Source organism: Heloderma suspectum, chromosome 3, assembly GCF_057233095.1.
Source record: "Heloderma suspectum isolate Gila_16-S chromosome 3, 16-S_ref, whole genome shotgun sequence".
In the NCBI taxonomy this organism is placed as follows: domain Eukaryota; kingdom Metazoa; phylum Chordata; class Lepidosauria; order Squamata; family Helodermatidae; genus Heloderma; species Heloderma suspectum.
Genome location: NC_139460.1, coordinates 250,754,441 through 250,779,934, shown reverse-complemented (window position 1 = coordinate 250,779,934; position 25,494 = coordinate 250,754,441). Strand labels below are relative to the sequence as shown.

The following is a 25,494-nucleotide window of genomic DNA, read 5'->3' as shown; positions in this document are numbered from 1 at the left end:
GGGATACTTTGAAAGCTTAAAAGATATTTCACTATTGTGAATGGGAAATACAGGCTACAAACTGTGATTGGGTAAAGCAGCCACTACTCTATTGTGAATGCCTGAAACAGCGTTACTACGATTTTATGAATGGCAAATACAGTCTACATGCTGTGAATGGGGAAAACAGCTACTGCACTATTGTAAATGCTTGAAACAATACTGTTTCAATACTTCCATACTGTGAATGGGAAAAAGAGGCTAGATATTGTGAATGGGAAAGCGGCCCTACTGCAAATGGGGAAAAAGAGGGAATGTGTGGGGGGGGGGCAACCCTGGACCAGGTCACTGCCAGGTCACAGAAATAAGCACACCCAGGATTTAATTGGGGGGGGGGGACACTGCAGTGGAACTGCACGGGAACCACATTTAAGGAAAAAAGACACACTAGAAGGACTTTCCAAAAATGCACCTTTTCCGAAGGCAGCTATGGGATTGCTGCAGATTGGCAACAATGTCATTTGTTGCAAACGACCCAGGTGAGCTGTTGCCCCCCACTAAATTGGCCATGTAGATTGGGCCTTGTTCACCCAGGCTTTCCCTGGGCTGTAATTAGATTAATCATGCTGCTCCATTTTACTGTTTCTTGTATTGCTTTTATTGTAACTGGAATTGTTTTTAATGTGTTTCTAATATTATATTTTAAATGTGATTTTAATATTTATATGAGAACTGCTTAGGGATTTTATTATATTTAGTTGTATATAAATATCACAACTAAATAACATAAATAAAATTTGTTCTCTACTGAACTGAGCGCAAAAGTGTTATGTTAAAACATAAGGTGTGTTGCTTTTTCAGAGCCCATGCTGGTTTTGCAAAACTAGGCATGCTGTGTGAGTTTGTAAAGCTGTTGCATAAGCATTGTCTGTTTAAGCTTTGGCTAAACTGGCATTTCACACCAGCTCAAATTACAGTGAGTGTTTGATCAGGCCAAGTCCTTTGAACCTATCACAGGCAGGTTCAAAGATTGCTTAGGTGCAATGCTAACATTTTATTAAAGCAGCTTGAGCAAGGGTAGCAGGTACAGATCAGCCACAGGAATGGTTTTTGAAATGAGCAGACTTTAAACCTCAGTGAGGACAAATTCTTACCCACGTTTGTGTAACAGGACGAAGGTAAGCTTTGCAATTAACTCTTTCACCCAGTCAAAATATAGAGGTGCTAAAGTAGCTTTTGCTGTTTAAAGATTATGGAAGAACAAAAAGGCGCAATAACATACATGGGGTAAGTGTTTCATCTAGATTTAAAAATATTCTTAGTGCTAAGCTACTAAGAAGAATATAAGGTGATCTGATGATCAGCAAGTAATATAATCAACAAGTCTTCAATGTTATGAAAAATCTAATTCTAGACACTGAAACCAACATTTCATTTCTATTGGATATAAGCTTTTGTGTACATATCACAGGCCATGATACATCTGTTGGTCTTTAAGATAGTTGAAGACTTTCTCTCTGCATGTGTATCTCTTGCTGCAACAAATTAACATGGTGGAATCTACTCTGGAATTATTCACTGAATGACCAATAGTTTATATCCACTTTGGAAGCTGGTCTCACTTTGTTCTTCTGGAAAATAGAAAATTCACTGTTAACTGTCATGCAGTTCCAACTGCACCTTATCTCAATTCCGCTGTCGCATGACATGTCAAATACTGGAACAATTAGAGAAACATGAGTGTCATGTGTGTACACAAACACATGTGTGTCTAAACATACATCCACAGAATGGCACTATTAAAGCACCAGACAAGCAGCTTTCTCTAGGCTGTGCTTGTCAGTGTATTTTTTATGTAGAATTCAATGATGCTATGTAATGACACACATACATATATATATTTGCGTAGTTGGCTCTGAAAAGAGCCTTTGGGTTTCGCGAATGGTTTTCGGGGCAGATGCAGGGGGCGGGCGCGGGTCCCTCAAGCCCGCTCCCCGCGGATCCGCCGGGCCAGCTGGATGTCCTTCGGCATGATGGTCACCCGCTTGGCGTGGATGGCGCACAGGTTGGTGTCCTCGAACAGCCCCACCAGGTACGCTTCGCTCGCCTCCTGCAGCGCCATCACGGCCGAGCTCTGGAAGTGCAAGTCCGTCTTGAAATCCTGGGTGATTTCGCGCACCAGGCGCTGGAAAGGCAGCTTGCGGATCAGCAGCTCCGTCGACTTCTGGTAGCGCCGGATCTCCCGCAGATCTGTGTAGCTGTCACTCTAGATGTTCTGTGAGGCTATGCTATCCCAAAGCAAGGAAAGAAATGAACTGCTGGGATGCACAGTTCAGAGCAGAATATGCATGTATTGGTGTGTGTGTTTTAAGGGGTTGGTACTCTCTGTGAAAGGGGTTCTTCCTGTGGCTAGCCTATCCCACAAGTTTCTGCTACTGCTAAACCTATAGTAATACCTCTGTCAGACACAGCTGTTTTAAGCCCAGCTTCCCTGGTAATGCCAATTGGCCACTGAGAGGCAGGATATATATTTTGGAAATAATTGTGATGATGCAGGCTTTAGAAATAAAAGCAATTAGCAATGTGCATGAAGGCGTTGTGCGGAGAGGGTCCACACTTGTGTGCAGGAGAGTGTCCACACAATGCCTTAAAACCCCCTCTGATATGGCTGTGGAGCGACTTGCATAATATACCTCTAACTGATGTCACAGGCATGATTCAATAGGTGTCCATGACACTATAGCAACCCATTTGGTCACACAGGAGCACGTGTTCCAAGGGAACAGGTTGCACTATCAGCAACTGCAACCAGTGGTGCGAGCGCTGGTAAAGGATAGTTCCCCCACAGCTCACTGGGTGACTTTGGGCCAGTCACACACTCTCAGACCAACCCACCTCACAGGGTTGTTGTTGTGAGGATAAAATGGAGAGGAGGAGGATAATGTAAGCCGCCTTGGGTTCCTTGCAAGAGGAAAAAGGTGGGATATAAATGCAATAATAAATAATGACTAGGAAAGGCTCTCGGCTGTAAATTCATGTCTCCTCAGTAGCATGGCAATGCAAATAATTGATCTGGTAGTTGAACATATTTTATTCAGGATTTATTTCTGTTACCCTGTAACGTCTCACAGACAGCAAAGTTAAACTCTCCTTTTTGTCAGTGCAGGGACTGCATGCTTTGCAGGGATTGTATGAAGATGGGCACAGTGCCAGAAGGTAGTCACCTGGTAGCCTAGTCCAGCCTTCCCCAACTGGGCACCCTCCAGATGTGTTAGACGACAACTCCTACCATCCCCAGCCCACTCACCCACCCCTTTGCAAGCCAGTGTTTTCTCAGTGAGTATGGCAGATACCCAGTTCTGATTGGCTATGGAGCAGTGTGACATTAAGGGTGCAATCCTATGGCCGCTAGATAGTGGCTGGACGGCCATAGGATTATTCTGTCTTCAGGAAGTGACTTCGGAGCCTGTGCTCCAAGGTCACATCCCAGAAAACTGCCTCCCTGTCCCCACCCCCACTGCTTCGTAGGTGGTGCGGATTGTAGGCAGCATAAGTTGTAAGAGCAATGCGGAGGGGGAGGAAAGGGGGTATTCCTGGGGGTGGGGAGGGGACCTTGGGAGGGCCGGTACGACGCTTTCCATGCATCATCCCCCCCCCAAAGCACTGTGACTAAGCCGAAATTGGCCATCTAGCTACAAATACAGGGTGGCTGGAGCGCGGCGGAGAAGATCCCTTCCACACTCTGCCCATCCTGTATTGGATAGGCGGTCACTTCCGAGTTCGGAGTTGGCCACCTATTCCTATATGATTGTTCCCTAAGTCACTCTCAAAGTGATCCTTGAATGCCTCAGATCACAGAATGAAGGCAAAGACAAAATTGTTGGGAAAAGCAGCAGACAGTCAGACATCAGTGGCTGAAAAGTTTGCAAACAGTCACAGGAAAAGAAAATTAAAAGGTACTTTAAGGAATATTTCATACTCTACAATCCCGCTCCTCCCATTTTGCTTCATTTGTTTTTCATGGATGATTCTTCAGGACAAGCCTAATTTATACACCACTACAGCATGTATTTCTATGCTTCCTGATAATCAGCAACATTTCATCCCTTCCCCAACAAAACTTTTGTACATTTACATTCAGGTACCCTGGCTGAAGCACTGAATGCAACACTGGGTCAGAGAAATAAATCAACCAGACTGCTATGAGTGCATTTATTCTATCATCATGTATTATTGCTTTAGTAGGGAAGTATCTTTGCATTGCTTGAACACTTACTTGCCTTGACATGAGGAAATTTATTTCCTTACAGAAAGAAGCATTCCCATGACAGCTTCTCTCTGGCAGTAAAGCATGCCACAATTAATTAAGACTTGCAGCTCCCACACCTATTTTCAGAAGCATTCAGACCATGTCATAGGACCCGATAAAACATTTTTTAAGAAGAAATAATTACCCTACTTTCCTGTGCTGCTATGTATTCTTTGATTGGTTAGCCAGGATCAATGTGTTCTTGCCAGAAGTGGTATGTTTAGCCCATAACAGGGTTCCTACCTTAATGACAAAGACCCTGTGGATTTAACAGCTGCATAAGAGGAAAAAGTCAACATGTGAGGCTTTCCCTATCACTATCTCCTTGCTGGAAAAAGATTCACGTCAAAGCTCTGTCCAATAAAAATGTACTCGCCCCAGCTTATGTTTCAGGACACAACCAATTAGGCATGCTATTAAACATCCACTTGTTTCAATTGGTTTGTCCTCACCAAGACCCATATAACTTTAGGGTAACTAATATTGGTAACCTGTACCTGTGCCTTTAACAGCCTGAGAGGCAAACATTTAGTAGGCATTTCCAGGCCTGGAGAGAAGTGGATGGGGAAAGTTTCATCCAATACATTTCTACATGCTGGCTGCTGTTAAAGTTATAGTGGCAGACCCAGAAAAGAGTTAGCAACTTGGAACACAAGTTCCAGTGACAAGATAGAACATTTTATGGCAGCAGAAATAAGCAGCTTGGTTTGGCCATGATATTAAACTATGGGTTAGTGTTACATGCACAAGCCTCAGGCTTGTGCATTTCTCCCTGTCCTCCAGTGTGGCCATGAACTGTGGTTCATTATTATGTTTGAACCCTAAACCATTGAAATTAGTGGGACTTAAGTTAGTCACGACTATCTTCATTTTAATAGATCTAATCTATGTAAGACTTATGCTGGATTTTACCCATAGTTTGAAGTTGGCTGGTTTAGGGAATGCCCTCCAGATGCATTGAACTACAGCTCCCATAATCCCTAGACAGCATGGCCATGCCATGTTGACTGGGGGTGATGGGAGTTGTAGCCCAACACTCCTGGAGGGCCCCTGTTTGGAAAAGGCTGCCCAAAACCATAATTAAACTAACCACAATTTGTTTTTCTTTGGACATAACACCAAAATGCAGTTAGTTAAAATAAATAGAAGTGAAAGCCTCTGACTGCTTCCTTGCAGCTGCATTGGAAGGAGAGAGAAGGAAACTGAGAAGCCCAAGGCTCATTCACATAGCACTAATTCATAGTTAGTTTAGAATTATGTCTGAAGCAGGCCATAGATTGCTGGAATTAAAAAGTCAAACCTCTGTAATAAAATCAGAGAGAAATAAATGAATTATGTAATTGAGGCTGCAATCCTCAGCACACTTACCTGGGAGTAAGCCCCACTAGGCACAGTGGGACCTTACTTCTGAGTAACCATGGTCAAGATATGGATGTACCAGTTCAGATCTAAGTATTTTTATGTGCAAACCTGATTCATTACAGTGAGATTTACAGCTGCTCAAGTAAGTTCAAAATAGTTGTCAATGCGACACAGTATTCTTTCATCACAACTCTAAACATCAGTGATTTTTTTTTTTAAGAGAGCTTAGGAATAGAAATCTAAAGTTGTAAATTGAACTGTTTGACTTCGAGCAAGTCAGCATATTTCCTGACACTTCTAACCTAAATGTGGTTACTAACTTCCCTTCCTGTTACATTGCACAGAAATACATTGGGCTTGACCCAATACATGTTTATGCAGAAGTAAGTTCTACTGAGTTCAGGGGGCATACATCTAAGTAAATGTGCATATATCTGCAATCCTGAGAACAATTAGCCACTTCCTGCTCGAGAGGCCTGCCTCTTATGAGAGCTCTAACAGCACTTCCTGAACATGACTTATTTAAGGCTGTGAGTCAGTCTGTTGCAAGCGTAAAGTGTGCGGCCTCTGTTTGGTATGTAGCGTGTTTTTTTTTGTGGCTTTGTATTTATGGAAGTTAGTATGTTGTAGATTGTTTGTAATAGGTTCTCTTAAGTTTTTCTGCTCTTGTGTAGCATTTGCTCAGGGGGAAGGTATAGCTTTAGAGGTAACTTGATATTAAAAGAACTTTCTGCATATGTAAGTGTAGTAACTTTCACTAGAAACATGCGAACTACTGTTACTACTATTTTCTTAATAATGTTACTTTAGCCTACATGGTTATGGTTGTATCCTACATCTGCTCAAAGGTGAAGCTGTTAATGTTAAGCTCTATGATATAGAGCAGGTTGAGTGATAGTAATTTGTTTAAGCCTGCCCCCACTTTAATGGACTTTGTAGCCCAATGAGAGTTTGTACCTGGCTTTCTAGGACTAAATGCAACAATATAACTGTATGGATTCCTGGGTTTAGATGAGAATGAAACTTAAAAACTATCCATACTAAGGCTTGTCAACATCTGTTCTATTTTGTTTCTCTTGACTGATCTGGTACTAGGTGCTTATCCTGTCTCTGAGAGAGGTCCAAAGGGCAAGATTCTGGTGTTCCTTTATGATATGGTTTGTGTCGTTAAGTAAACAATGATATAGCTCTGGCGCTGCTTTGGTTTTGACTGATAAAAAGCAATAGAATAGATATAAAGTGGACCCTTGTACTACTTTGTACTATTCCTTCTGTGGAATATAAATGGTCTAAAAGTTGTACATTACTGGTGAGCAGTTTCGGAAGCTGGTTTGCAGTTTACATATCACTTCAGATGGCTGAGGAACCTTAGTTTTAATCTTGCTTTTGTTCGAAACATACATAGGAAGCTGTGTTATGCCATCAGATCAGTTGCCCTTCTAGATCATTATTGTCCACGTATGCTAGCCGGCAGTGGCTTTTCAGAAGTCTCTCCCAGCCCTGCCTGAAGATATCAGGGACTACCCCTGGGGCCATCTGTATGCGGCATTCTCTGCCACTGAACTATGGTCTGTCTGGTTTAAAACAACTGGAAGAAGTTTTTTGAATCTTGAGCAATCCTAGTCCTTATCAGAAGTGCTTCTTCTGATAAGTAACCATCCTGGTTATCAATAAGAACTCTTGTGGCCGAATATAAAAATGTGTGCATAAATATACTGTGGCTGAAGAATCTCTTAGGTCTCTTGCTATTAAAGGAGGCAAAAATAGCTTCCTACAAGCCTAATCTAATAGAGGCATGTTGAATGCATGTTCATGAAATCAGAACTGGGAAGGGTTTATATTATCAGAATTACTGTTGGTGCATTCACCTTTTCTATACACTAACAGTCATGATCATTTTGCCCTGGTGCACATAACACTTCAGCACAGATAGCATCCCCATCCATATAGAGTGGTAATACTGTTCTCCATATATGTGAGATGCTGTGAACCATCAGAAGGATTAGTAACAGCTGTATAACTAATTACTGAGTAGTAATGAATGAGCTAGTATTGTGTACTGCAGGGATATTTTTATAGCACTCAGAAGTCAAGATTCAAAAGCCTGGCTTCTCTTGGATGTATTGAAGATCAAACTGTAAAACAAAAGTGTATTTTAAAGTGCATTCCTAATAAGACAGTGACACTGTGAATGAATGGTTCCTGGGATCAGGAAAATGACGTTTCTCCTGTTTTTTATGGGATTGCATGCACTCTGAAAGAGTAGGTATGCAGTTTGGGAGTATTCTTGAAGTCACTAGAGCTTTGTCACCAGAGGCCCAAGTAGGGATGTATGGGCTTTGTTAAATCCGTTCCATCTGTGTTAGTAGATTGTCAAGTGTCTTTCATTCTGTTGTCCGCTCACTGACAAAATCAGATTTTTTGTATGGGAATTTTGTTCCTTTGCAAATGCGTACTAGTATTTGTTGTTGTTCAGTCATTCAGTCGTGTCCGACTCTTCGTGACCCCATGGACCATAGCACGCCAGGCCTTCCTGTCCTGCACTCTCTCCCGGAGCGTGCTCAAGTCCATATTCATTGCCTCCGTGATGCTATCTAGCCATCTCATCCTCTGCCGTCCCCTTCTCCTTTTGCCTTCAGTCTTTCCCAGCATCAGGGTCTTTTCCCCCCCAAAGTTAAAAACAACAACAGTAAAAACGGATTGCAGTAATCTGTTATATGTGGGGCAGCCCATGAAGACTATTCAGAGCTTTGGCTGGTATGACCAGGTTTATGTATAATATGCCACTTTAAAAACTTTACTGGCTACCTATATTATTATTATTATTTACATTTCTATACCGCCCAATAGTCAAAGCTCTCTGGGCAGTTTACAAAGATTAAAAACATTAAAAATACAGTACACAGAGATTAAAAGCTATTTGCATAAGCACAGGAACAGACAACATACACAAGAGAACATATATCTAAAACAACTTCAAACAAACTATCTCAAGCAAGCAACCATAAGACAATCCAGGATCGATGAAAACTTATCATATGCTGCCAAATACCTGGGAGAAGAGAAAGGCCTTAACCTGGTGCTGAAAAGATAACAATGTTGGTGCCAGGCAGGCCTCACTGGGGAGATCTTTCCTATTCACAGCCTTAATATAGCTTAGGGCTCAAATACCTGAAGGAACTCCTCTTCCCATACCAGCCTGCTCCTGCATGAAGATCTTCCATTTTACTTATGTCAATGAAATGGCTTTTTCCACAGTAGTGCCCTGGCTATGGGCTTTTCTACTGGAGGCTTTTAACCCGCACCGTTACCGAGGTTTCTACTTCTGGATTCTTTGCAGAATTAAGATGGGTTCCTTCACATGTGTTTTTTTTTCCCTGTGGGTTTTCCTTCTCTGCCTTTCTATATGTTCCATTACCCAACCATTAGGTGGTGCTGTGGCATAGCAGAATTGTGCAAATACATACATGAGGCTTCTATAACGCTATTCAGAAAACTACCAGACTTTCCTCATTTAAGAGAAAAATGCAATAATGGTTGCAAAGCAGAGGAGAGGCTCTGGAGAATGACAATGACATGTAAAGGATCAACAAACTACCATGAGTGAGGAATCATGAAGGTAATAAAAGCCTCATGTAGAAAGGCTTCATGGAATGGTCACCCTAATTCAATGTGGGAGCTAGGTGAATCTTTCTGAATGTTCATCTGGCCCCAGTCTAAAATGGTTTTGTTCACCCAGGCATTTAAATTAGTATGTGTGTTTGCTGAATTAATGGCTTGGACACCACCCTGAAATCTAAACAGAATGAAGGGTGGTATAAAAAGGTTAAACAAATAAAAGCATTCATTTCAGTCACTCTTCTTATAAATAACCAGGGAGGTGTTTGTTTTTAATAACCTGTGGTTCCTGCCTCTTCCTAGCAGCAGTGGGGTAACTGACTGAAGCTGTGAGGGAATTATCATGTTCACTATCCCCTCCCCTGCCTTAGATGTGACTGTTGCTGCTTCAACGGTTCCTCCCAGAGTTCCGCCATGGTCACAGGAAAATACCAGCCCTCACCAGAAGTGAGCTTCTTAGCAACCAGGATCAGACAGCATCAATGTGTTTGTACCTTGAGGGTGGATGGGGTCCAAAAAGCCACTGGCTCTTTGCAGCAGTGGTGACTGAAGTGGTGTGTGTTTGTGTGTGTGTGTAGGGGAATTAACTGTCTTTTCCCAAGCCTTCCCAGAGATGGGTGCTGCTGAGGAATAATGCATATAGTTTGGAACATGGGCAATGGGAGAGGTTATGACATACCTAATTTCTCTAAATCAGGGGTGGGCAACTTGTAGGCCAAAACATCTGGAAGGCTACATCGCCCATCAGCCCTAGCTAGCACAGTCAATTAGGAGTGATGACCGTAGTTGTAGGCTAAAACACCTGGAAACATCTACTAGCTTCCCACCTCTACTCTAAAAAGTGCCTCTAATAGCTCCTGCAGGAGCTTTTTGTTACCATAAAACATGCTAACTAGCCACCTGCAGCTGCTAATTACCCTTTACCTTCTTCCTCTACATCAGGTGTGGCCATGAACCAAATCTAGCTCCGACTGGGTCCCAATCCAGCACTCTGGGGATGGCTATGCCCCTTTTCTCCTGGCTGCAGATCATTTGGACTCCAAATTTTGTGCAATTTTTCCCCGTTCAGAAAGGTTGAAATGCCTCTCCTAAGGCTTAGTTACTGGCAGGAAGAACTTTAAACTACAATATGTTCGTAATGCTGTTTTATTCAGTCCAAATCGATTGGGAGGCTCCAATTCAGTGGACCTTATCAATGGGATTAAATCTCTTTTAAAACTACACTATAAGCATGGCAAACTTTGGATGTATTCTCAGAGTTCATCTAATAGATCTCAAAGCATGGGTCATATCTGTTGATGAGCAATTAACTTTAGTGTAAAACAAACTTTAAAATGTAGGTGGAGCTCTGAATCACACTGGTATTGGATTGTTCAAGTTAGCCACAAGGAATGGAACTGCACTTACATCAAGTAGGACTTAAGGGATAAGAGGTGTTGTAAGCTCACCATTGCATGAACTTTAGCATTATTCTTAGTATAGTGATCTCTCTACTTTTTGATAAGTGGGTGAAAAGGACTTCCTGTACTCTTGGGATGTGAGTAACTGTTGAATATGCTAACAAATCTGTAATGTATACATTAAAGGGCAAAAGCCACCATCTGCAGAATATTATGCAATAAGTGAAGGTGCAAAGTCTCTTACCATATCTCTTGGAAGTACTGGAACCCCGTACATTCCTTGACACGTGCTTGAAGGGTGTTCTTGGAGCTGTGAACTGCTTGAACTTCATATTTCTAATACTTTCACTAAGTTTAGTGAAAGTATAAATGTTCAGAGAGGTAACCTGACCCTTTCTTTGGCAGGGGAAGAGAGAAATGATACTAATGGATCAAAGTAGGCTCCAAGTGATGGTTAGCTTTACAAAAATTATAAGAAGGATTTAACTGGTACTAAATGAACAAGTTGATTTATTTATTAGTAATACTTGCATACAGCTCACTATAATGCTTCTAATCGGTTTACATCCCCCAAACAAATTGTGTGTACAAGTGCCATAAGCCTTGTTCTGAGTCAGATCATTGGTCCTTCTAGCCCCATTTTGTGTGCTCTAACTAGCAGAGGCTCTCTAGGAACATGGACAGAGGCCTTTCCATCATTTGATCCTTCTAGCTGGAGGTGATGGGAATTGAACCATCTAGATAGTATGCTCTACCACTGAGCTACATTCAGTTTCTTCCTCCTCAGGTGCGTAACTGAAGATAAATGCAGTATATTTGTACGGGGCTTCCAGGTGAAATGCCTCTCTTCCAAAGTCTGCAAGCTTGATATAACAGATTGTAAAGCATAGGAGAATGGACTTGCCCATGCCTACCTATGCAAAAAGTAGAGCTGGATAACTTGTTTGGCAACAATGACTGCTCGAGATAACAACATGTCTGTTTAGTTGTTGATCACCTGCAGCAAAGGAAAGGCTAGACAACTGCTAGCCTGACATGAGTTACCTTGACATATGAATGTTCCAGCCTCCATGGATAAATTGTCGTGGTATTTTTAGTCCCAAATAATTAAGTTCAGATGTATTAAGTGAAGTATGGGAGCCTTCTCCTGGTTTGAGCTGCTCAGACAAGGTCGTCATTCTCAAGTATCTCCCAAATATGGCTGGATAAATTTATTTATTTATTTATTTATTATTAAATTTATTAATCACCCATCTGGCTGGTCACCCAGCCACCCTGGGCGATGTACAACACCCAACAAAAACAGTTTAAACAATAAAATTCTACAATAAAAACATTTTCTAAAATACCCTAACCCACCCCAAATGCCTGCCTGAACAACCACGTTTTTAATGCATGACGGAAGCTCTTTAAAGAGGGAGCATGACGGAGTTCCCTAGGGAGGGAGTTCCACAGAGTGGGGGTCACCACAGAAAAGGCCCTCTCCCTCGTCCCCACCAGTCTAGCTGTCCTGGCTGATGGGACAGAGAGAAGGCCATCCGAGGCTGATCTTGTTAAGCGGCCTGTCTGGTGCTGCTGGAGGCGCTCCTTAAGATAGGCTGGGCCGGAACCATATAGGGTTTTAAAGGTCAAAACCAACACCTTGAATGTGGCCCGGAAAACAACTGGTAACCAGTGCAACTCCTTCAGCACTGGAGTGATGTGATCTCGCCAGCGGCTGCCTTTAATCAGGCGAGCCGCCGCGTTCTGTACCAGTTGCAGTTTCCGAACCATCTTCAAGGGTAACCCCACATAGAGCTCATTACAGTAGTGTAAACGAGAGGAAACCAGGGCATGTACTACCGATGGGAGCAGATGGTCGGGAAGGAAGGGGTGCAGCCGCCGTATCAGATGGAGTTGATACAGCGCTGTCCGGCTCACAGCTGACACCTGAGCCTCCATGGACAGCTGGGAGTCCAAAATGACCCCCTGGCTGCGGACCTGGTCGTTCAAGGGTAGCCGTACCCTATTCAACACCAGGTCAACATCCCCCAGCCTCGTCTTTTCTCCCACCAAAAGTACCTCGGTCTTGTCAGGGTTCAGCTTCAGCCTATTCCTCCCCATCCAGCCACTCACCGTCTCCAGACATTTGGACAGGGATTCTACGGCCAACCTTGGTGAAGATTTGAACAAGAGGTAGAGCTGCATGTCATCCGCATATTGATGACACTGCACCCCAAACCTCCTGATGATAGCCCCCAGCGGCTTCACATAGATGTTAAATAGCATCGGGGAGAGGATGGAACCCTGTGGCACCCCACAAGTAAGTGGCCACGGATCCGAAACCTCCTCTCCCAGTGCTACCCTCTGGTACCTGCCGGAGAGGAAGGACCAGAACCACCGCAGTATGGTGTCCCCAATGCCCAACCCCTCCAGGCGGTCCAGGAGGATACCGTGGTCAACGGTATCGAAAGCCACTGAGAGGTCGAGGAGAATAAGGAAGGAGCATTCACCCCTATCCAGAGCCCTCCTCATATCATCTACCAAGGCGACCAAGGCCATTTCTGTCCCATGCCCAGGCCTGAAGGGCGTTTCGGAGCCACCTGATCTAATGCCCCAGTGATTGCGGCATTCCAGCCACCCACCAGGGTCTCAACCGAGTGGCCGTTGGCATGCCCCAAAGAATCCCAAGCACGTTCAGGAATCCATCTGGATCCATAAGCCGCCTGGGGCGGACCATTTTAATGGGTCCTCCACCCCTGCGGGGGGTTGTGGAACCGAGAAGTCCAACGTCACCAGATAGTGATCTGACCATGACATAGGGATGGCGGAGAATTTCTCCCCGAAACTTCGGGGGGCCGAGCGCCAACGTGTTTGGCCCCCCGAACAAGTTTCGGGGAGAAATCCTCCGAACCCCCCCGCACCCCCCCTGGGACGGGACTTACCTTCACCGAATGTCCCTCCTGGTGGTGGGTCCGGCCGGCGGTTCGGCGGGTGTTCGAGCGGGGCGGGAGCGGCAGCTGGTCTTTCGACCAGCTGCCGCCACCACTGCAATCAAAGAAAAAAAAAACATGCCCCCTGATAGGCTACGTGACGACTGACGTAGCCTATCACGGCTGACTTTGCAGATCTAGCTGTGATAGGCTACGTGAATCGTCACGTAGCCTATCAGGGGGTGTTTTTAAAAAAAAAAAAAACTTTCGCGTTCGCGGCCGGGCAAGGCGGGAAGCCTCCTCCCTGGCCTGAATTTTGGCCGGGGCGAGGTGGGAAGCCTCCCCCCCGGCCTGAATTTCGGCCGGGGCGAGGCGGGAAGCCTCCCCCCCCCGGCCTGAACTTCGCGGGGGGAGCAGCGAAGCGCCTCCCCCCCACCGTGAACGTCCTTCGACGACAGGTAAGGACTTTCGTCCACCCCTACCATGACAAGGGGGTGGTGGATATACCCCCAACTTCCAGATCACTCCCCACTTCTCCAGAAACAAACACAAGGTCTAGTGCATGACCGGCTACATGGGTGGGCCCAGTTAGAATATGGTGCAGCTCCCAGGAGGCCATGGTCTCCATGAAATCCCGAGGTGCTCCTGTGAGGATGACCTCCGAATGTACGTTGAAGTCCCCCAACACCAGTAAGTTAGGGGACTGCACACGCACATCAGAGACCACCTCAAGCACTTCGGCCAGGGAGTCAGTCGTGCAGCGGGGTGGATGGTACACGAGCAGAATCCCCAGACTGCCCTTCGGGCCCAACCTCCAGTACATGCACTCAGCAACCTTGGTCTCCCGGAGAGGGGGTCTGGTGAAGACCAAGGACTCTTGGTAGATAACAGCCACTCCCCCTCCCCGATCCCCAGCCCTCGGCTGCTGTGCATACGAACATCCAGCTGGACACATGGCTGCAAGGGTTGGAGCAGCAGCCTCGGCCAGCCAGGTCTCCGTAATACATGCCAGGTCTGCACCCTCATCCAGGATCATGTCATGGATGAGGGAGGTTTTCTGGGTAACAGACCTGGCATTGCAGAGCAGCAAACGAAGGCCAGAAGATGGGGTCACGCCTCCCCCAGCCATCCTTTGGCTCTGGACAGGCCCGGAGCAGGGGACAGATACTACACATCTCTCCCTTGTTCCCCCTTACCTGGCATGGCCTGCCCCTAGTGCTCTGCCAGCGCCTGCCGCCCAGCCTCAGTATCTTCTGGCCCCCAACACTCCCCCCACTGCCTCCATCAGGTGGACACATGCCCCCTCGCTCCCGCCTATCAGGCAGGCTACCCACCCCTAAAACCACAACAAAATCCCCCAGGAAAAAGAAAACATACACACACACACACACACACACACACCCCAATTAAAAAGGTTATATTATAAAGGCTTCATCACAGTAATATAATTGTATATTATATTATATTTCATCACAGTAATATAATTGTGTATATATATACAATATATAATTGTATATATATACAATTATAAAGGCTTCATCACGTGGAGGATCTTCACCATTGGTGCTGTGCGACCAGCTGATTTGCCCTTCTCTCTTCTCTAGCATTGGTCCAGCTGAGCCTGTTGTCTTGCCAAGTCAACCTCCGTGTTTCATTCTGCCCTTCATCACAGTAATATGCTATGCTTAAAATACTTATTGAAAAACTCCGCCTTATTGGGTGGATGTCAGAATGATCTGTTCTAGTGATTTATAAGTTTAATTAATATGGCACCACAAAAACCAGGTCTAATACCTTAAAAAAATCAGTTTGGGAGAAATGCGGCTCTAATGAACTTTGCACTATGTATAGTGGCTGTCTTTTCCTTGTTCAAAGTTAGAGTGAGCTGTGGATAATTAAAGCTCACTTGGTTAAGTCAGCAGAGGCATTAATAAAGGCCTTATTTCCCAAGATAGTTGCAGTTCTGCACATCTTGATAAGGTACTTGTACTGTCTAATTACAGTTGTTGCGTATATAGAATCCTGCCTGTACTGTAAAGCCTAGCCAATTAAAATTGCACAGTTAAGCAGGGAGACCTAAAATTCTTCCTGGAATATTACACTGAATCAAGCTGAACCACCATGATTATGCATTTTGAAAGTTTTGTTTCACCATTGCTGTTAAAACTCCTGTAAATAAGGCAGCAAGCTTGTTCTAGACATATTACCGAATCCAAAGTTCCATCTAAAACCAGTAGGAAAATCAGCTTCCTGCAAGAGCAGCAATTGGTCTATTTTTAGCAGCCTGATTGTAGCTGTTCGAAGCATCTAGCTTGGTTAAATTAGGTTTACCTGAGATACACGAAGCAAGCAGTAAGGAAGTGTGAGCAGCTTGGCCCTTACGGTCTTATCTGCCCCCACAACAGTAGAATGTAACCCTTTCCCCAGGATAAGATGTACAAATGTGGCAAAGAGCAAGTCACTTCTTTTTCTTCACTGCTTGGATCTGTCAACTTATGAAATGGCTATTGCTTCCAAATAAACCTTCTTTAAATTGTGACCTTTATGTTTGATCACTGCGGTGAACTGGTGAGTTGGGATGCCTGTGATCATGAAGTTTATGAATTCATATTCCTAGCCATGAGCAAGACCACCTTGTCAGCTCCAGGATTTTGAGGGCCCTTGGACAGGACACCTTCAGTGGGCCTCATAGAATGTACATTCTCATGGCCATTATCAACAGCTCCTTGTCCTCTTGCTCAGGCAGAGAGCCAGTGAGCAAGTAGGCAGTGGCATCTACTTCTCCTCCTTCTCTCCACCACTGTTATCTGGGCCACAGTGAGAGGCAGGTGAACAAGCAGGTTAAAATGGTGAAGAAGAGGAGCAAGTCCAAGGGGCTCTTGTCAGTGGGCCCCTGCTGAGCTGTGGTCCCTTGCCAGGTGCCCAACCATGCCTACCCTTGACTCTGGCCCTGTCATCTTGGGAGCTGGTTGGAATTGGATCTGATGATAGAAACCGTCCTTTAAGAACATATATTTCAGTATGGTATAAGAACTTGGATGATACCTCAAACATGTCAGTCAACTTTTGCTTGCATGGGAAATGTAATCGTAGAAACAACTCTATTTTGGAAGGGATGAATATCTTGCAGAAGAGAATGTCTGCGAAGCTTGAAATAGTAGCTCAATTTCTAATCTACCTATTTTGCTTTACACTTGTACTTTCATACCCACCTTGGTCTTGTTTAGCAAACAGCTGCATGTGAGAGTTTAGTTTTAGATATTATGGGTGTTTTTATATATATTTTTATTCTTCTGATGTGTGTGTTTTTGTACATGTTATTCTTTTAGATTTTATAATCCACCCAGAGGACATCTGTTATTGGGAAACTTAAAAATATAATACGTGCAATTAAAATTCTTAGGAGCAGCATGCATGGGTTTACAATAAATATTGTGTTCTAAAGTACTGGAGCTATCTGTACTCATTTATTCTGATTTGCCTTTCTCAAATATGGAGGGGCTTATTCCCAAGTAAGTGTGCATAGGATTACAGCCTAAGGTGAATAGTGTGACATCAAGGGTTTGTAATTCAAGACCATATGATAGTCTCCAGCTTGACTGAGATGGGGGAATTAAAAGCACAACCTTAAGATCTGACAAGGCTAGACGTTCAAAGAGGCTGTCCTACTTGGAATTGCAAAGGAACCTAACCCAGCCAAATGTGACGATTACTCCTGAATTTTTGCTCTTCGTAGCATGGTTCTTATTGCAGATGGACTGTGATCATGATATATTAACTAATCCATTACCTGGATTACCATCTTTTTCGATTCAGCCCTGACTAAGATGATACTGAATGTATCATAAAATGTCAGCATGGCATTGAGTAAGAACTTTTATTCCACTCTGTATGAAAAATCATTTGTGTCCACTACTTTCTGGCCCTTCTCATTTTAGGCTTCACCAGTCTGGTAGTACTGAACCAACAGGATGATTTGGATACTTCAGCTCTTGTTTTCACCGCTCCCAACTCCTGCTTTGATTGGTCTTGTTACTTTTGGAACAACAGTCTTCCTGTGGCTGATAATCAAACCAAAACCAATTGCACCTCCTGTTGACTTGAATAAGCAGTCCGTTGGCATTGAGGTAAAAGCAAAACAGAATTATTCCATGAGCCACCACTGGCAAAATTAATGGGTAGGTTCAGATGCATGAACTGCGGAGTGTGTTCATGCTGTGCTAACTCAGCTCTTGCAGGCTCTTCAAGCTTTCAGAGAAAGCCCATGCCTTCTCCAAGGGAGCCTGAAAAGGCTGAGCCCATTTCCAAATTGTGATGGGGTGGAGTTTGTCTATCAGTAGCTTTACTGCTGGTGCCTTACAAACTGGTGTAACTGCTTTCACCTTTGCATTCTGTAAGAGAACACTGCGCTTAATATAGGTTGTGGCAAAAAGCTGGTCATTGGGGACTGGAGAAGCATTATCCATGCAACTAGCAATTAATCTGAGTAATTTCTGAATGCAGGGAGGAGCTAGAAGAAGTGCTCTTGTGCCTGAAGGCAAGCTTCTTTCTTACTACTATGAAGATGCAAAGACCTTGTATGAAAGTTTCCGAAGAGGACGTTATGTATCGGGTAAGTGGGCAGTGGGCTCAGAACTCTGGTAACCCAAAGGCAGATGGCAATAATGTGCATTTTGCAGCTTTAATGCCACTTGATATTCATTTCAGTCGAGGCCTTTGTACCTGAGTTGCATTTTGAGGGTGTGCGTCCTGCCATAGCACTCCTCACCTTCAAGTGGCAGCTAATCAAGCTGAATAGGGAAGTGCTAGCACAATGACACCTTGTAACAAGTTTTATTTCCACTTGCATATTATGGGGGGTACATGGGTTCCTGGTGGTCTCCACATAATGTGTAGCTCAGGGCCTTGATCTGATCGACCCATTCTACCTACAGTTATTACCTACGGAGGATGCTCTTCTAAAACCATTGGTGTGCTGTAGGTGAAACCTTGGATCTAAAATGAATACATAAAAGATCTCTCTGGCTTATTATGAGCCTCCTTATAGCATGGAAACAACTGGTGTGAAATGGAAAGCTTGATTTCAATTGGCATAAGGTTGGAGCCAATTGGGGCCAAATTATATGATGTGGCAGATCCATGACTGGATCTCCTGACTTAAAAGAAACAGTCTAAAACCCCATAGTAGGAGATCCAAGTTTGAACCTTTGAAGGAAGGATGGCTAACTGTTTCCCTGATCTAACTTGTGCATGTACATCCCCAGCTGCTACGTTTTACCTGTTTGGAAATTTGGGGGTGGTGATGGAAATACAGGTACAGCATTTTGTATCCCCCCCTCTCTCTCTCACCCCCCCCCCACACACGTGTGCATGTCAAATAGCAGCTTTAGAGATAAGCATTGTCCTCCCATACCTCAGTACCACCACATTGATCACTTGGGGGCCCTGCACTTATATGAGTAAAAAAACAACAACGCACATGTAGTTTAGCCAGTGGCTACCTGTCAACTTTATAGATGGCTAATTCTTACTCTGATTTGATGAGGGATATCTACATATCTCGTTCCTTTTAAGATGCAAGCTTTTCAGTAAGAAAGCATTCCTAGTGTTTCTTGAAATTACTTGATTTTATATCCATGTTCTTGTTTGGGTTTTCTTAGCAATAAACCATAACAAGCATTAAAACAGGATAAATACAATTCCTTAAATGGGAATGTGACTTTGCACAAAGCTGTCCAAACATCCTTAATGCAGAAAAGCCATTCTGCTGCTCAAGGCCTTGCTGTCTAAAGGCACTGTTTAGTATCTAGACAGTGGATCTTACTGACCGCTCCAGCAAATCATGTATATCTAAAAGATATAGACTCTTATTCAGCAGTCCTCCCCTGAAGCCCAATCCACCCCTCTGGAATATTCATAATTTCAATTTCTTTTGCAGAAAATGGCCCTTGTTTAGGATACAGAAAGCCAAAGCAACCCTATCAGTGGCTGTCTTACCAACAGGTTGGTTAGAGAACATGGAGTTGAACAAGTAACTAAAATCCCTTGTGGACAGAAGTTAAGTTGACTATCTTTGGGCTTTCTAGGTGCTGGACAGAGCTGAATACCTGGGCTCAGGACTCCTAAACAAAGGAAGTAAACCTTCATCAGATCAATTCATTGGCATCTTTGCTCAGAATAGACCAGAGGTAACTTGGAACTCTGGTTCAGAACCGTAGGTGTAATAAGAACATGCCTGAAGTAATGCATGGCGATCATTATAATATGTGGGTACAGCTGAATAGGTGAACTGATTCTCTTCCTTTTCACACAGCATCATGTCATCGCTACCTGTCTAATCAGTATTGTGGGGCAGCGGGGGGTGGGGTAATCTGAGCAGCATTGGCATGCTATGTATCTGGGTAGAATTAGTATGTGATGTACTAAGGATTTCCTAGTAGGATTTCTTGAATGACCACTTGCACAATTGCTGCAGTTGCTTGTGTGGTTTAGCTGGTAACATCCAGCTCTCCTGTCTTCTTCATTGCAGTAAAAGTTTCTGTGTCTAGCTCCTTCTGGATGCAAGTAATTGAGGGCTTGTGAATGTACAAGCTCAAGTCCCTACCTACAGCCCTGATGGCAGGATTTCTAACACATGCCTGACCTTAACCATAGCATTTTGTACCAGTACATCAAATGGGTGGGCAACCTGCGGCCCTCAGCCTAATTTCAGAAGTCCTTTACATGCAACCAGTTTAGATCTCTGGCAAGAGCAATTTTTCCTTTCCCTGGTAGGGGAAGGAAGAGTGGGGGAGAGAAAAGGAGGTGGCAAAAAAAGAAAAGGGGTGACCCACCCACTTTTGGCCTTGGTCCTGCTCAGTGCTAACATGCGGCCCCTGACAGATCGCCTGTGAGAGAATGTGGCCCTTGGAAGAAAAAGATTGTTCACCTCTGATGAAGCGTACTAGGTTTTTTCCAACTTTGTCTCTTGCAGTGGATCATCTCCGAGCTTGCCTGCTACACTTATTCCATGGTCGCGGTTCCCCTTTATGACACTCTGGGCCCAGATGCCATTGTGTTCATTATTAATAAAGGTAAGCCTTTTTCCTCTCTCCATGAGAGAAATAAATTGCTCCAGTCTTCCTCATATGATAGGAGAAAATCCATGTCTTGACAGACTGCTGGCCTTCTAACGTTAGAGATGGGCAAACTTCCCAAAGTTCTCATACTAATCTGGAAACCATCCAAATTCTTCTTGGAAAAATTTGCCCCCTGCTTCTTTAATTTGTATAGAGGAGGTTAAATGATGCTCCAAGGACAAAATCGGAGAGTGAGGAACATCCTGTAGAGCCTCAAAGCAGGATGACATTCTCTCCCTCCACCTGAGTTAGAGTCCTATTCAATGTGGTGGAACAATATTACTCTGAAGAGGCCTGAGTTAAGGGGCTTTGGCAGCTGAAGATCTAGCTTGACAAGAAGGTTGTTGGCTCTTGGAAATGGCTGGTGATAAACTCAATGAAATTGGCAGTGTCAAAATCGTAAGTTCAACATAAAGTAGAATGAATCAGCTTTTTCTGTTGGAGTGGTTAATGCTCTTCATGAGAAGGAAAAGCCATGAGGTTAAATCCTAATGGTAAAGCCCATTGAGATTCATTCTACACGAAGTTCTCTCTCTCTCTTGGGATAACATAACAGTAATGGACTTCCTGTACTAGTCTGGGCAAGCTGGCTTCTCATTTAATAGCATGGTGCAACTTGCAATTACAGCAGGTAAGATTGAAATTACAAAAACCCATGTAATTGTAGCCTGATGGTCCTTCCTTAATTGAAATTGCTTGGGGAGGGAGACACTAAGGATTAGAAGCAACAGAGGAAGGTGTTTGCTGTTTCTCCCTCTCCAAATCACCCGCAGCAGCTCTTCCCTTCAGGGAAACAGGTGTTGGGAACCCTGAGGATAAAACTTGCTTGAGGATGCAACTTGGTATAAATGTGTGGTGGATGGATAAAGGGGTGAAATGCCCTTGCCACTTCTGCAATCCCAGCCGCTCCCTCCCAAAGCAGTGTTACAATTAAATGGGCGTTTGAATGCAGCATGTTCAGTTCTGTGTTCTTACAAGATAGCACTTGTGCAGTGATAACTAGAGGTCATCGTGCCATATGCGTAGTCTGCTCTAAAGCAGGGGTGGAGAATGTGTGCAGCTGCAACTCCCATCAGTCCTAACCAGCACAACCAATGGTTAAGGATGATGGGAGTTGCAATCCAACAACATCTGGAGGGTCACACGTCCCCCATCCCTGCTCTAAAGGACAAATATCAGGCTTTTACTTGTGATAGTCAACTGAAGGGCAATCTCAAGTAGTTGTATTTGTCCGTGCCCAAAACTGGCGTGTGCATCTGGCTCTTTCTGAGCATCACAGATGCTTCTGGCACATGAAGAGCACTTGCAAGCAACTCACTCCACTTTCCAGCTTCTTAAGGGATTGCCATGCAAAATAACTTGTGAGTGAGTCGTACCTTTCAGGATCATTCATAAAGCTGGCGCTTATACTGGCCTTCTCTCCAAATCTGTTGTGGAAGTCTAGGAGGTGGCACCAATAGCACACATTAGTAGCAGCGCTGCATATTACAAGACATTTAGCTGGCATTTTATCAGTTTGGAAGAATTCAAGGCTTGGAATAAATCTCTCTGTGGGGTCTCTCGAGAGCAGTTGTTGAAGCCTAAGTAGTTTAATATGAATAAGCAAATGGAGTAGGGGCAGGGCGGTTTCTGCTTGGTGTGATCTCTTGATAATATTCCACTGACAAATAAATCAGTGGGGAGGTATCTCCTCCAGCAAGCTGATGCTACATATGTTGTGCAGAATTTGATTCCTATGAATAGGAACTAGATGGAGCTTCTCATTCATGTCTGTGTTCCTTCAGCTGACATCTCTACAGTGATCTGTGACAAACCTGAGAAGGCACACTTGATCCTTGAGAACTGTGAACAAGGGAAGATACCAGGATTGAAGATGATCATTCTGATGGATCCTTTTGATGACAAACTAAAGGAAAAAGGAGATACGCTAGGAGTTGAAATCCTTTCATTACAAAAAATTGAGGTACAGGAGCCCCTTGCTTGATGAATCTGCCATTGAGAAGAGTTGTAGCTACAAGAATAAGCTTGCTCAGTGTGACACATTCTAGAATTCAGCTTTGAGTAGAGGGCTGCTCATCCTACACAGTATTACTCCCCCACCTCCCTATTTCTTATGGGAACTGAAGCTTCTGAAAATGCATATGAGTTGAATAAAATGCACATACAGTATTCTTCCCCCAATGTGCATATTTTAATCTGACAGGCTAGTAGCTTTTTGCCCTTGGTTGTATCAATTTTGAAAGAACTAAGTGGCCGTGACTTGGCTGGATAGCCATATACGTACTGGCTGTCTTTACTGCCATCCTGATACTTCCATTTTACAAATGATTGTGGCCCCATGGTGGTTGGACAACTTCAACATTCATTCATTCATTCATTCATTCAAAGCACTTCAATCCTTGCGGGGCTGCACCTGGTTTTGGGCCATAGACAGATTGGGGATGCTGCTGGTGTACCGCCCATCCTGCTGCCCAGCAGCCTCCCTGACTGAGCTGGCAGAGGTGGTCTCAAGTGTGGTGCTGGAGGAACACAGGATGGTAGTTCTGCATGACTTCCACTTCCACCCTGAGGCTGTCTCTGGAGCTCCAGCTCGGGACTTCATGGCCTCCATGAAAACCATGGGGATGTCTCAGTTTGTCATCGGCCCAACACATGAAGCAGGGGATAACCTTGATTTGGTTTTTGCTCCAAGCTGTGAGATGAGTAATCAGAAAATGGTTGGGGGGAGCTCCAAGTAACCCCATTGTCATGGTCAGATCACTTTCTGGTGAGATTTAAACTTGTGGCATTACTTCCCTCCTGCAGGGGTAGGGGACCCATTCAGATGGTCCACCCCAGGAGACTAATGGAATCTGATTTCTGAATGCTCTTGGGGATTCCCCAGTGGAGAAAGCTGGCAATCCAACTGAGGCCCTAGTGAGATGCTGAGGGCCTTAGACTTGATTGCACCTGAATGCCCTCTCCAGTGCTGTGGAACCTGTTCTGCTTCCTGGTATACTGGGGAGCTACGGGCAATGAAACAGGCTGGACGTTGGCTAGAGTGCAAATGGCGCAAGTCTCGAAGCAAAGATGACAGAGCACACTCTAGAACACATAATTGTGCCTATTGTGTGATGATGCGGGCAGCAAAGAAGGCTTACTTTGCTGCCTCCATTGCATCCTCAAGCAGCTGTCTAGCAGAGCTCTTTTGGGAGGTCCAGGGGCTGTTAACATCCTCCCCAATGAATGGGACCCTGGTCCCCTCAAGGACCTGCTGTGTCATCAAAGCGCCATGCAAAAAGGTCACAATTGCTTGTCTCCACAGCCAACTTGATGCTGTTGTTAGAGCAGTTCCAGTCCAGGTGTCTGACGCCACCATCTGCCTAATTTTGTGGGATCAGTTTCAGTTGTTGCGGCCTGATTACATGGACAAGGTGCTTGCGGCAATGTGACCAACCATGTGCTTTCGCGATCTTTACCTCTCCTGGCTAATAAAAGCTAGGTGGGTTCAGGGTGTGGCGAATGCTTCCCTTTGGGGAGGGGTGGTCCCTGCTGTTCTTAAGGAGGCAGTGATGCGACCACTCCTGAAGAAGCCCACTCTGGACCCAATGTTATTAGACAGCTACCACTCAATTGAAAATACCCCTTTTCTAGGGAAGGTTCTGGAGAGGGTAGTGGACCAACTGCAGGCACTCTTGAAGGATACTGATCATCTAGACCCATTTCAATCTGGGTTTCATCCTGGTTACTGGACTGAATCAGCCTTGGTTACCCTGATGGATGACCTTCATCAAGAGAGAGACAGGGGAAGTGCAACCCTGTTAATTCTGCTTGATCTCTCATTGGCTTTTCATACCATTGACCATGGTATCTTCCTGGATCTACTCCAGGGGATGGGTATCAGAGACACTGTGTTACAGTGATTCTAGTCCTACTGTGGGGCTGATATCAGAGAGTAACATTGGGTGGCCATTCCTCAGTCCCTTGGCAATTGAGCTATGGGGTTCCACAGGATACCATCTTGTCCCCAATGTTATTTAACATCTAGATGAAGCCGCCGAGAGCAGTCATTATGGGATTTGGAGCCGAGTGCCATCAGTAGGCTGATGTCACAGGGAGATAGAGCTGTGTGTTGCCTGAACTGGGAGAGGCTGTGCAAGTACTGGACCAGTGCCTGAACTCATTGGCTGGATGAGGGCCAATAAACTGAATCCTAGCAAGATGGAAGCCCTGTGGGTGAATGGTTCCTGAGTCCAGGAGATCGGCTTATTGCCTGTTCTGGATGAGGTTGCACTCCCTCTGAAAGATCAGGTCCATACTTTGGGGGTACTCCTAGATTCATCATTGTTGCTGGAAGCCCAAGTGGCCATGGCAGTTCAGAGTGCCTTTTACCAACTTCAGCTGGTTCACCAACTACAGCCTCTCCTGGACAGGGATAGCCACAGTGGTACAGGCGCTAGTAACCTCAAGACTGGATTACTGCAACATACTCTGTGTGGGCTGCCCTTAGGGCTGGTCCAGAAGCTGGAGCTAATGCAGAACACAGCAGCTTGGCTGCTGTCAGGAGCTGCCCCTTTCCATTATGTAACCCCTTTGCTGAAGGAACTGCACTGGCTGCCTATTTGCTACTGGGCCAGGTTTAAGGTTTTAGTACTCATGTACAAAGCTCTAAACAACTCAGGACCAGGATACCTGAAAGAGTGCCTTTTCCCTTACCAGCTTGCCTGGTATGGAGGTCATTGGAGGGCTTGCTCCTGGTGGACCTATGGCCCAATTGGAGAAGAGCCTTCAGTGTAGTGGCCCCCTTTCTTTGGAAT

At 44.7% G+C, this 25,494-nt stretch overlaps 1 protein-coding gene across 4 annotated transcripts in view; it reads left to right on the top strand.

Annotated features, from left to right (window-relative positions):
- Positions 1-1,038: 1,038 nt before the first annotated feature.
- ACSL5 (acyl-CoA synthetase long chain family member 5) overlaps positions 1,039-25,494 on the top strand; it is a 49,274-nt gene continuing 24,818 nt past the window's right edge. For 2 of the 4 annotated variants that reach the window (XM_084846204.1, XM_084846205.1), the window contains exons 1-7: positions 6,181-6,224; positions 17,519-17,707; positions 18,084-18,192; positions 19,519-19,583; positions 19,667-19,768; positions 20,554-20,653; positions 22,483-22,661. In XM_084846204.1, the coding sequence (XP_084702330.1) occupies positions 17,552-17,707; positions 18,084-18,192; positions 19,519-19,583; positions 19,667-19,768; positions 20,554-20,653; positions 22,483-22,661 (711 nt within the window). In that variant the 5' untranslated portion in view covers positions 6,181-6,224; positions 17,519-17,551. Of the gene's footprint in view, positions 1,158-6,027; positions 6,225-17,518; positions 17,708-18,083; positions 18,193-19,518; positions 19,584-19,666; positions 19,769-20,553; positions 20,654-22,482; positions 22,662-25,494 lie in introns of those variants that run through there. The other 2 variants (XM_084846202.1, XM_084846203.1) reach the window with 2 other exon arrangements.